This window comes from Neovison vison, chromosome 11 (genome assembly GCF_020171115.1).
Source record: "Neovison vison isolate M4711 chromosome 11, ASM_NN_V1, whole genome shotgun sequence".
Classification (NCBI taxonomy): Eukaryota; Metazoa; Chordata; class Mammalia; order Carnivora; family Mustelidae; genus Neogale; species Neogale vison.
The window spans coordinates 67,775,999-67,788,918 of NC_058101.1; the positions used below are offsets into that span (position 1 = coordinate 67,775,999).

The 12,920-nt window shown below is 64.5% G+C and overlaps 1 protein-coding gene across 1 annotated transcript; it reads right to left on the reverse strand.

Moving 5' to 3' along the window:
- Positions 1-2,618: 2,618 nt before the first annotated feature.
- On the reverse strand, positions 2,619-9,286 carry NAT8L (N-acetyltransferase 8 like). The gene is made up of 3 exons (XM_044267931.1): positions 8,886-9,286; positions 7,414-7,578; positions 2,619-4,872 (listed from the first exon to the last, which is right to left on the reverse strand). The coding sequence occupies exons 1-3, from the start codon at positions 9,259-9,261 to the stop codon at positions 4,505-4,507; spliced, it is 909 nt and encodes a 302-aa protein (XP_044123866.1). The 5' UTR covers positions 9,262-9,286; the 3' UTR covers positions 2,619-4,504.
- Positions 9,287-12,920: the final 3,634 nt, after the last annotated feature.

Here is a 12,920-nt window from a genome sequence, read left to right on the forward strand (position 1 = left end):
GTTATGGCATACCCAGGGGTCTCAGGACAGTTGCCGCAATCATGGGCTCATGGACAGTAAGCCACAGGAAGTGTACCCCACCACCACGACCCAATCTGCACTCTGCTCGCCCAAAGACACAGCGTCCGCAGCAGCTGTGGTCCAACAGCCTGACCCAGGGGACACTGCGTCATCATGTGTGATCTCGGCTGGTCTGGCTGAGTGTGCACCCCCCCGCCAGCCCCCATACACACCCAGAGACCCAGGCAAAGGCTCATCCCGGGCCCCCCACTTCCCACAGACCTGTCCAGCGCCCTCCACGGGAGGTAGGGGGCACTACATTCAAGGTCCCCTGGGCCCTGGGGCAGGCCTGGGAGAAGGAAGCAGAGCACCCAGCTGGAACCCTGCCGTTCATCGTGGGGCTTAGCGCTGGCCCATGCATGCAGCAGCAGGAGGTCCCCTCCCTGTCACCACGCACTTACACTTGCGTGCACACATGTGCAGGTCCACACAGGCATGCGTGGGCACACGTGTGCACACGCACACGCAGCACACATACACATGTGTGCACACGTGCATGGTGCACACACACAGGCACACACAGGCACGCACACACAGACACACCCCTTCTTCAAAATGGCTAATTATTGCTATTAAAAAAAAATACATCCAACAATGACAGGTCAGAGTCCCTCCTCCCCCACCCCAGGCCCTGGGCTGCCCCACCTGCGGCACCAAAGAGCAAACATTCCAGGATCTGCCCCACACCCAGCCCAGAACACAAGCCCCAGAAGGCCTCAGCCAAAGGCCCACCAGCACAGGAACACCGGCTGTGGCCAAAACAGAGTCATGAAAGCAGCTTCAAATGGACACAGGGTCCATGTTGCCCACCTGCTGGGGATGGGGGCCAGGCTCCCAAGGCTTGAGGACCACTGTCAGCCATTCCCTGGACACAAACAGGGGGGGTGGCTCTGCTGCTTAGCCCCTGACCTGGTCCCAGCCCAGCGAGGGGCCCAGGCTCAAAGCCACATAGGGCAGGCCACGGCGGGCAGGGGCGGGCAGGCACGGGCCAGGGACGGGCAGAGGTGGGCCACAGCAGGCCAGGGTGGGCAGGGGCAGGCTAGGGCAGACAGGGGCAGGCCAGGGCGGGCAGGGCCAGGCCAGGGTGCAAGGAGGGCAGGGGTAGGCAGGGACAGGGCAGGGTGGGCAGGGGCAATCAGGAGCGGGGCAGGGGGCGGGGCAGGTAGGGGTGGGCACTCACACTGCCAGCATGACTCGCTGTGGCGCAAGAGCCTCCTGAGCACTTGCCAGATTCCCAAGGAAGCCATGTGAAGAGCAGCCCCCAGCCTGTCCACTGGAAAGATCTTCTCTGAGGAAGGACAACCAGGCCAGAATGGGGGCTGCCTGAGGACCTCCTGTCCTCAGCCCAGCTGTAGGGCCACCCCCCACCTTCCTTGAGACAGGCTGGCCCATCTCTCTGCCCTATTCACTCAAGGGAAGCAATGGGAGGCCTGGCTAGAAGCGGGTACAGGGGAGAGGGGAACAACCTCGGCATCCACAAACAACCCCAGCTCTCCTCAGACCCCTTCCCTGGGCAGTGGGTGCTGCCCCAGGAACACTGGTGACGCTGAGCCATCCCGAGAGGCTAGAGGTCTCAGCTGCCCTGCATCCCACTGCCCGGAGCTACCCACTGGGCTTATGTTCCAGGCTCATCCAACAAAAACACTCTGGAACACTCCACCTCCCGCTTTCCCATCCAAAAACAGAGGCTTCCAAAAGTCCTAGGAGCCTTGTCTCCTGAGCATGGGGGCCATGTCTGGGGGCCTGCTTTCCCAAGGCCTCAGCAGGAGCCACTGGGGGAGGCCCAGGAGGCCAGCAGTGGTGGGGGGGTGGTGTGCCCAGGGCCTGACAGTGCAGAGAGCTGCCCAGACACACCACTGAGTGGAAACCCAGGCAGGTGCTTCACAGAGGTAGAAGTAGTAACATCAGAATTTCTACAAATGTATAAAATTCACATCTCGGTGCACGTTTGTGGAGGATTAGCTCCCAGGCTGGAGGGAAGTGGCCGGCCAGGGATAGGCATCCCCCACGAGTATGCCCAGCCTCTGGCCCCGGGAAAGGATGGGGGATCTGCTCCCCTGGTAATCTTGGGGGCTGCCAAGCCACACATGGGCCAGGCAAAGGCCCTGTCCCAAGCACAGGGTACACCCAGCCGGTGCCACAGGCCACCCTGGGCCACCAGACTGGGAAAGACACTGCAGCCCCTCCCCCCAGCCCATAGATCCTACATGAACAGACAGACACCAGTAGGATAGGGGAGGGCCACATGTCTTCCCAGGAGCAACTGGGGCCACCTGCTTTGGCCAATGTCACCCAGATGCTGGCAGCTCTGGCCCCCACCCACATGTCCCCACACCAGGGACCCCAGGCTCCAAAGGCACAGGATCAACGGAAGCCGCAGCACCCCCAAGCTCCCACTGACAAGACACTGCCCACCAGGCTGGGCCCACGTGGCGCCCACCTGTCCTACCTGCCCCACCAGGCCTCAGACCAGCCGCAGCCCCCAACACGCCCAACGCCAGCCAAGGCCACCCCAAGCCAAAACCAAACTAAACAGAAAGAGGAAAAAGGCACAACTGTTTGTTTTCCATTTTGCTAAAACACTTTACGTCTGTCTGTATAATCCAGATTAACAAAATCTGAGAGCTGCAAGAAAATAGGGTGCCGATTTCTGTACAGTCTACAAAACCCCCGTCCCCAAGAAGGGACCGGACGCCACCAGGGAGAAATGTACAGGGGAGAGCGGGGTCTGTACAATGTTCTACGAATATCTCGTTTGCAGACAGCAAGAAAGGCCCCTCGGGACACTGGGCTTGCTTCACACATTTGCTTGTTCCCGAAGCACCTGAGAATGTCCCCTCTGTGTCCCTACGTGGGACCCAGCTGCATGGCCCACAATGCCTGCCATCCCCCCTTTCCCAGCTCCCGAAATAAAGGGGCCTCAGTGGGCACCAACGGCCCTCCTGCCACCACGGCCGGGTCCAGGCTCACAAGCTGGACACGTGGCCACTGCCAACGACCCCGTTCCTCCACCCACTCAGGCCACCCCACACCTGACCGCCACCGCCCACCCCGAAAGGAGAGGCCAGGAGCACAGCCAGGCTGCCACGCCCGCCTCCTGGCCAAGGTGGACAGCACTCACTCCTTCCAGGGTCAGCAGGGAAATTGCCGCCATTGCTGACCTCAGTCCCACAAGTCGAGGCTGGACGGGAGCAGCCCAGAGCCTCCACCAGAAATGCTCTTTGAGGGAAAGAGTGCTATGTTAGGGTCTCACTCCAGATTTCAAAATCTGAAACACTCTACTCACCCGGCCACCCACCCCCACCAAACTGGGCCAGAAATAGTGCATATTCTAGACCACACGTGTGTGTGTGTGTGTGTGTGTGTGCGTGCGTGTTAAGGTATCAACTACCATTTTGTCCCAAGAATTAAAGTCATGCAGAGTGCTATTCTGTCTAAATAACTTATTAAAAAATAGGTCGGTTTCAGGCTGGGAGAAGCTGTGGGCTCGGTGGTGTGGGCAGCGGCCTGGCTTATGGAAGATTCACAGGGCAGAGCCCATGAGCCTTGAGGCAGAGCAGTCCTCAGGGAGGTCTGGGAAAGGCCACCATCATCCAGCTGGGCCTGGGGGTAGGCGACCGCACCACTGCGCCCCCACCCTGCTCTCCTGAAAGACCCTGACCAGGCTGGGCCACAGGTGGCTGCGGGAACCACACCTGGATGATGATGCCATCAGTGAAGCCCGGGTGGGGGAGGGGCAGGGACCAAAAGGAAAGAAATGTGACTCGTGACTCGGTGTCAAAGCAGAGCTGGGGCAGGGGCAGCAGGGGTGGTGAGAGGAGGGCCAGCCTTCCCAAGTGCAGGTGGGCGGCCACGGCTGGCTGGCAGGCTGGGCGGGGGCACTGCCCGGTGTCGGCCCAGGCTGAGCGGGGGCGGCGGGGCAGAGGGCCGTGGGCATGCGGCAGCCAGGCCATGTCCTCAGCATGCACGGAGCGAAGCGGGGCCCGTGGCCAGCTCGGTGCCCCGCGGGCCAATGGCCGGCCAGCCCAGTAGGTCTGGTCTCCTGGGGCCACAGCCTGGCTGGCGGCCGGGGATCTGCCGGGTGGGGGCCGTGCCACAGAGGCTCTGTGCTCGGTGGGCCTGGAGGGGCCCCACGCGCAGGCTGAACAGCCACGTGGGCCCGTGGCGGTCCATGCTGTCACTCTTCAGGACGCAGCCCCAGCAGGCTTGGGGGCTGAGGGGCGTGGGGCCGGGGCTACACACAACCAGTCCCGAGAATGTCACACAGGAGCTGCGGCCCCACGCTCCCCAGAAAGCCAGCCGGAGAACCGCGTGATGGTGGAAAGGAAACACCCACCACAAACGCCAAGGGGAGTGCCTGCAAGCGGGCCCGGGTGGTGGGCAGGCGGGCACGGGCGGACGGGGTGGCCGGGCGGCAGGTGGGCGGCGGGCAGGCAGGCAGTGCTCACTCCTCGCGCAGCTGCAGGCGGTAGCGATGGTAGCGGACCTGGAAGAAGAGGCGCTCGGCCAGCGACAGGGTCATGCCGGGCAACACGTAGTGGTCACTCGAGCCCATGTGTCTGAAGCCCAGCGACTCGTAGAGCTTGTGTGCGGCCACCTTGACGGCCGTTGTGCCCAAAACCACCGCCGAGTAGTTGTGAACGAGCGCGAACTCCAGCACCTTGCGGCCCAGCGCCTTGGCGATGCCCTTGCCACGGAAACGTGAGTCCACGGACATACGCAGCAGCTCCACCGTGTTGTCTGCCTCGTGGGCCCGTGCCGCCACAATGCCCACCACGTTGCCATCCAGCACAGCCACCCAGAAGCAGGAGCCTGCAGGGACATGGCAGTCAGGGCTGTGGCACGACAAAGCTGCCCCTCCAGGGCCCTCGGTGCTGAAAGAGCTGGGCCCAACCTGCCTGTCATCCACAGAGGCCCTGCCCTGGGCCTGAGGCCAGGCAGACAAGAGCTACAGGGCCAGAGTCCCTCCCTCAGTGGCCAAGAGCTGGGCAACCCTCAGCCACGCAGACCCCTCCTCTGCCCAGCTACCCCTGAGCCAATGCGTGGATGGGCAGTGAATGGCCACGGACAGGCCCTGGCTCCCAGCCACTTGGGGTCCACCATACTTGTCCCCATGCATCCACACCAGGGAGCTGGAGAGAGGTGCCACGAGCGGACCTCAAGAAGGACCCCGACAATGGGGACTTCGGGGGGCCTGGGAGGACAGGCCAGGGCAGCAGGATCCCTCTGGGAGCCATGCCCTAGGGACTTCAGGAGGTCCTGTGGCCACCACGCTCCTGGGTTAGGAGGAGCCTGGGAGCCCCGTGGCCTGCTTGGATCGGGGCACAGAAGCAGGCCCTTGGCAGGCTCCGAGGATGGTCCAAGGGGAGAACGGGGACAGATGGACACCACTGCATACCTCCCACTGACCCTGGCCTCTCCTGGGCAGGAGTCCAGTGGCCAGGCCAGCTGTCCCCACCCAAGGCCTGGACCAATCACAGTCCCACACGGGGCAGGGAGAGGAAGAGGATGGCCAAAGGGGGATCAGGAGAGAAGCAAGAAGAGAGAGAATGAAAGTGGGTGGGGAGGCCTGCAGGGCATGAGAGTCTGGTCACCTCTGCTGACCATAGGCCCAGGGGCCCCAGGAGGCAGAGACTGGCCAACAGGGGTGCCTGCTCTGAGGAGCCCCACCTACACTCGCCCTTCCCACGGCCACTCCAACCCCCACAGAAGTGTTTACCACCAACCACCCCCACCTGCTCTCCTTAAGCTGCCATACTCTCCCCCATCAAGGTTCTGCACATGACCTTGCCCCTCCACCCAACCCCCAAGAGTCCCCCACTGTCCTGTCTGCCGGCATCAGCTGGGCAGAAAGGGCCCTTGTCCCCTTCACCACCATACCTGGAGACCTGGCATTTACCCCGAGCTCAGCAGTGGCTGAGGGCTCACTGCCCCAATGGACCCCCCCAATAGCTGGCCTGCCCTCCATCCAGGGTTTCTGGCTCCCCTCACACACCTAGGCCAGACCAAGTCTTCCTACCCTGAGCAGCCTGGCCCTGGCCGCTGTGGTCCAGCCTCCCTGCCTCAGTGGAACCTTCCTGCAACCTAGCAGGCGTCCCAGGAGGGCGAGCACCGCCCCACACCCAGGAAGACTGCAGCCCAGGAAGAGCAGGGTCCTCATGCTGCCCCCTGGCCCTCACCCTGAGCCCCCTGCTGCTTCAGCAGTCTGGACCTGGGCACCAGTGAGGTGGGGCTGGCCCTCGCGCTCCCTCCTGTCCCTGGCAACTCCATGGAGGCTGATAAGCTGAGTTCAAGCTTATGAGAGGGTCAAAGAGAACCCAAGGTGCCAAAGCCTGGCAGTGGTGGGAATGGGAGGGCAGGCAGGGTAACGCAGGATGGGCCGGCTCCCTGGGAGCCAGCAGGCATGGGAGCCGGCAGTGCCAAGGTGGGGCACCCCTGCACTGGTATACTGTGCCTCTCTTGTCCCCCGCTGTCCTTCTGTGGCCCTCAGCAGGCTCCTCTATGCCCTCACCAACTGCTGGGGCTCACACTGTTCCATTTCCCCAGCCTGGGAACCCTCTGGCACCTGGGACACCCTCACATCCCAGAGGGCAGAGACAAAGCCTCCCTTCTCTGGCTCCGGACGTAAAGAAACCCTGGGATCCAGCCTCCTAGGACTGGGCCTGCCTTGGGCTCAGCCTGGACAACCAGAACAGCCCCCAAGGAGCTGCAGGCAGCTCCAGACCAGACTGAGCCCTTCCTTGTACAGAAGGCCAGGGTGCTGGGCCGAGACCCTCAGCCTCACTGAGTGGCCCTGAGACCAGAAGTGGGGACTCAACACCCCTGCTCTTCCAGGGCTCCCAACCCTCAGAGAACCCCCAGAACCCTCTCCCCACCAGGAAGCCCTCTGCGCCTGGCACTCCAGGCCAGCCCGACCCCTGGCAAAGTACAGCAGACCCCAGCCCCTCCGAGAGCTCTGGGGAAATGCAACGTACAATCAGTACGGAGAGCAGAGCCGGGACACGTGGCAGCCCCTCTTCCCAGGAGGCAGGACAGAGGCCCAGGGTCTGTCTGGGTGCACACTCAGGGGCCTTGCCTCACCACCCAGGACCTAGCTCGGCCGACACTCCCCCCGCCCTGCCCACCTGCTGCACCTCCAACCTGCAGCCAGAGCTCTCCCTGACTCCAAAGGCAAGTCCCAGGGGTGCAGCAGCCTGGGCCCACCCAGGCCTGGCCATCCCCCCTCATCCCTGCCCTCCGGGGCCTGTCTGTCTGAGGTGCTTGGGATTAGGGCAGCCCCCCAGCAAGAGGGGCTGCTCGAGGGCAAGAGGAGCGAGGGGAGGGGACAGGATGGGGCTGGAGTGGAAGGCTCACCCGGAGGCTTCATGTAGTACTGCTCAATGTCGGCCATGTCTGTGTGCAGGGCGCAGTCCAGGTAAGCCAGGACCACCTTCCGGCTGTAGTAGTAGCGGAGGCCCAGCAGCCCGGCTGGCACCAGGCAAGTCAGCAGCAGTGAGCGGGTCAGGGCGTAACACAGCACTGCAGGGGGAGGACAGCCCGGTGAGCGGCAGACATCTGCCTGGCTGACCGGGGGACCCCCCACCCGCCAGCTCCCTGCTAAATATGCCAGCCAGACACAGGCGCAGACAGGCCTTGCCAGAGGTGCTATGACTGTCCCCCTGGAGGAGCACTAGGCAAGCCTGCCTGCTCCTGCTGCTTTGCCCTATTCCCAAACTCGCTACCCTATAGGCAGGCTGATTGGGAGTCTGACATCACAGGACTTCTGAACGTCCTGAGCACAGCAGGCGCCTCTGGGCCGGCTGCCCTCAATGGCCAGAGGCAACAGCCCCAGGCAGGGTTGGAGGGGCCCCCATCCCTGGAAGGGGCTCAGCATACACCCTTGCCACTCTAGCCAGATGGGAAGCTCCCAGGCCCCTGTAGGCTGTCTCACCGTTGCAAAAGTGGGAGAGGAAAGGGACACCTTCCAGCAGAAGGCCCCAGGACCAACTTCTCCCCAGGGCCAGCACCGGGGGTTATGAGGAGGGTCCGGAGGGAGGGGGTAGGGAAGCCGGAGATTGCTTCTAGATTCATCAGGGCTGCCGGAGCCCATAAACCTACAGCACAAGTCACTTTTGCTGCATGACCTTGGGAAAGTAACAAGCCCCAGCCTCAAGCTCCTCACCTGTGAAATGGGGACAACCACCCTCCGGGGCTTCGGAAGAAAGGCCTCAAAGCCCCTGCGGGGGCTGCCCCCCCTCCGCCCCCTCACTCTGCCTCCTCGATGCTCGCCCTCCTCCGGCACCCCGGGGAGCTGGCTGTCTTCCCCTCATAAATTAGCACTTGGAGAAGCCGAGGCAGCCTCCCCCGCCCCGCGGATTATATATAGTTCACGCGCCAGGCGCGGAGCCTCAGCCGCGGGCGCTACCTGCCGCCACCCCGCCCCCACCCGCGATGACCCGGGAAGGAACCGGGCCGGCGGGGCAGCACAGAATGGGGACGCGGGCGGCGACCCCGGCCCTCTCCCGGCCCGCAGCCCCCTCCCCTCCGCCGGCGCTTGTTCCCACGCCCCCGCCCGGCGCGCCTTGGCCGGGAGCCCGGACGCCACCACCGTTGGCCACCTCGCCCCAGGCCGCTGCAGAAAGCCGGTGGCGCGCGGGTGCGCGTCGGAGCGCGAGCGAGGGGGGCCCCCCGAGGGGGCCCGCTTCCCTCCCAGGCCGAGTCCCGGACGGGCACGGGAACGCTGCCAGGCCCGGGCCCCGAGGTGGGGGCGAGCGGGGCCGAGGGCGCCCGGCGCGTCTGCTCCCGGAGGGGCCGGGCGGAGCGCGCCGGGCTCCCAGCGCACTGACCGGCCAGCAGGGCGTAGAGCAGCTGTGTGCGCGGGTGCTGCCGCAGGCCGCGGAAGGCCGTGTTGGGGATGCGCTCCATGATGCCGTCGTAGAAGATGCGGCGCGCCGCCTCCTGCTCGGCCGCGCGGAACTCACGGATGTACACGCCGCGCCCCCCCGGCGGCCCCGCGCCCCCAGCGCCGCCGCGGGGCTGGGGGCCGGGCGCGGGCGGGGGCGCGGCGGGAGCTGCGGCCGGCCCGGGTGCGGCGGGCAGCGGGGGCCACATGGCGCCGGCGGCGGCGAGCAGCGCGTCCTTCTTGGCCCCCGGCAGCGCCTCATGGTCCTCGGCGGCCACGATCTTCGTCTCGCAGACCATGTCGGGAGGCCCACAATGCATGCACCCGGCCGGGCGGCGCAGCGCGGGGACGTGGGCCGGGCTGCGGGCGGGCACAGCCCGGGCCCAGGGCAAGGGCGCGGCGCCCTCGGACCCGCAGTGGCGGCGGCGGCGGCGGTGGCGGCGGCGGCGGCGGCGGTGGCGGCGACGGCTCAGGGGCGCGGGGCGGAGGCGGCGGGCGGCCGGGGCGCGCGCAGGGAGCTGCGCCGCATTTTGGAGAAGTATTTATAATGCAGCGGCGCCGGTGCAGTAGCTGCGCCCGGGGTCCCGCAGGGTCCTAGCGTCCACTGCATTGGCTGCCGAGGGTCACCATGTGATCTCGCGGGTGGGAGCAGACGCCGCCTCCGCGCCCGCCCGATGGCACACTTGGGCACTGCGCGGCGGCCGGGTGCGGGCGGCCAGCGGGAGGGCGCCTGGGTGGGGGTGGCGCGGGCAGCCCGGGGCACGACGGAGCGGCCGAGCCCCGCGAGGTGGCCAGGGACGAGCGCGACCGGGGTCCCCGGCCCGGAGGGGGCGCTCCGTGGGGGGTCCCGGCAGGGCGCCTCCCGCCCGGCCGTTGCACCCCCGCACCTCCACCCTTCAGCGCGGGCCTGGGAGCACCGGGTCCTGGGGCCGCGCCGCTGCAGTCCGCGGCGCCGCGTCCTCCTTCTCTCCGGCCGGCCGCCGGGCGCAGTCACCGAACTAGCTCCAGCTCCAGCTCCCTCCCCTTTGTCTGAACGCTACGCCGGCCCGGGGCCCCGGGGAGAGGCGCCGCGGCTTCCCCGGCCTGACGCCCCTGGGAACCTGCGCCCGGGGCCACGCGGGCTGGACGCGCGGGTACGCAGTCGCAGCGGAATGTGATGCCTAGTTCGCCCGCAGCCCCCCGCGTCCGGGCGCAGCACAGCAACCTTCTGCTCCGACACCGAATTCCGGCATCGGACACGGGGGGCGCTGGACCGGTAGGACCCCTCCTGGCTCGCCCCCCCCGCCACCCTCCCCGGCCCGCGCATGCGCTCCACGATCTCGGTGCAGGTGCGGGGGGGCGGGGCGGGGGGATGCTCTTGCTGAGTCTTGCGGGTACCCGCGAGCCCTACCTGCCTACCGACGCTGCGGGCCGGGAGCGGGGGTGGGGGGTGAGCGTGAGGGTGAGGGTAGGGGACAGGTAATCCCAGATCCCTCCCCTAACACTTTATGAACCCAACCCCCTGCCGCTATGCACCCCTTCCCCGCGTCGCCCCGCATCGCCCCGCATTCCCCGCGGTAACCTCTCAGGGCAGCCTGGAGCTGAGTTCACCTGCTTGGCTGGAGTCGAGACCTAGGGGACCAGGCCTAAGGACCCTCTGCCTGCCTGGAGCCCAGAGAGGCAGCTACCATCACTTAGAGGCTAGGAAGAGGATGACCCCTCGCCAGCATCACATCAAGGGACCCGGGCAGAGTAGGGAGGACGCCGGACCCAGGAGCTGAACTAGTCCACAGCCAGGATCGCCAGTGCAAGGACCATGGTGGGAGGGGGCCGCCAAATTGGGAAGTCACCCCGCGCTATATTTCCCAGATGCCAGGATTTGTTTGGGGCCTGGCTGTCATCTTCCAGGAGAGGAAAGTGAAATCACGGAGAATCTCAAAGGAGCATACAGATCCATTCAGAAATCACTCCGCATGCTGCCTGAACGCTGACCAGCGGTGGCAGACCCGGTTCCCGGGGTCCTGAGGTTGACCAGGTGGAGAGCAGACGTGTCCCAGCAAAGCCAACAGCAGGCACGGCGTCCAGGCAGGAAAAACAAGTGATGGGGAGGGGTGGCTCCAGTGCCTGGAGGAGTCAGGGGGCTTCAGACGAAGGGGAGATAGGGCTTTGGATGTGGGCCTTGAGCACCAGATCAGGGATTCGGAAACATTGTGCTTTTCTGTGATGGGGGCCAGAAGGAGGGAGGACCAGGTGGAGGATCTAGGAGCTCCTGGGCAGTGTCCTGATCCCTGACCTCTGATCCAGGCAGGGTGTGAAGAGGCTGCTCCCTGCAGAGTGGCTCTGACCCTAGAGGGCCACAGCCTCTGCTGGAGACCACCCGACCCACCCACCCCTAGACCCTGAGCTCCAGACTACCCCCCTCTGGCCCCCAACAGTCAAGCACATAGATGGAGGGAAAGATCTGCATTTCCACTCAGCCTGACTTTGATGGGTCCTCCATCTGCAGAGGTCCCTTCCTCCAGGTGGCCTGACCTCACCTTCAGCCCTAAGTCCTTGAACCCCCCCCCCCCAAGATAGCTTGGCTAGCCTAGCACTGCAGCATCCTGGTCTAGAGGGCCCTGGAGAGTACCTGGAGGAGGTGGGGGGAAGTCAGCCAGACTCAGCTTGGAAGGGACAGAGCTAGACCCCAGGGGCAGCCACCTGGAAGATGTTGGTGACCTCACAGCCTTGGCTTTAGAGCTCTGAGAGGGGGTGACCTTAAAGGGAAGAGAAGTCTGCCCAGGCAGCAGGTTCCCAGGCCCGCCACTGAGCCTGTTCCCTCCCTGGTGACATGAAAGCCATGTCCCCTCCCCTGCACTGCACTCTCTGCTGCATCAGGAACCCATTTCACAGACAAGGAAACTGAAGCTGGGCCGGTCTGTTCTCTGGGTCCAGTCTCGCATGCATTCCTCTGGCTTCTGCTGCTCCGGGTCCCCTCCTCACCCACACCCTAGTCGCCTGGGCAGCCCTGACCACCTGCAGTTCTACCCCACACCCCTGCAGTCTGGGCTGGGTACCAGGCTCGCAGCTACGCCTGGGCCCATGGCAGGGGGGCGGGTACACCAGACCAGACCCCTCCCCGACGCCAAAGTTGGAGTAGGCTAGGAGCCCTGGGCCTCCCCTGCTCAGTGCTAGTGGTGGGTGCCAAAGACAGGATGGCGTGTTAGTAGAAAAGCCCTCATCCCAGGTGAAGAAGGGACCCACGGGATATCCCAGGGCAGACCTACGGGCTCTCCTCCGAGGACCCCGCGAGGGCCAACCTGTCCACTCCGGGGAAGAACTAGGGACTGAGACCCAAACTTCATCAGTGGTCTGAAGTACAGGGGGCCTGGGAAGCAACAGAGGTGGGTGGGAGCACTGGAGAAAGACCAAGGGGTCTCCAGAGAAGTGAACCAAAATACCAGGGGGTGGGAAGAAAAAAGAAAAACAGACCAGATGGGAGGCCCAGTGTGCAACTGACAGCAGCTGTCCAAAGAGAAAAGAGAAGGGAACAACGATAATATAATAAAGATTATTGTTTTGGGCTAATGGCCTGAGACTCCTGATTAAAGCCTGTCCATCTTCAGTCATGAGAGTGTCCTGGGGGTGGGAGAGAAAGGCTCCTGACAGGCACTGGCCACCAGCAGCTGGTGGACCCAAACTGCTCAACCTTCTCACCCAGAGACCATCACCAAGCACTCATCCCTCCCTTCCACACAGGCTCAGTGAGTGCCCACCCTCTATCTGGGCCCTGAAAAGAACAAAGCTCTGTCCTCCTGAGGCTTTCCAATCCAGCAGGGAAGGAGCCAGAAATAAATAAAGGAGATCAAAGCTCTAGTATCCCTTGGGGACAAATAAACAAACAAACAAACAAAGCAAGGTAGGATAAGGAACTAAAGAGTGAGGTGGGTCATGGAGGAGGCCAAGTGAGTAAATCCTTGGAGAGATGACGGCCTGTGCAAAGGCCCGGAGGTAAGAGGGG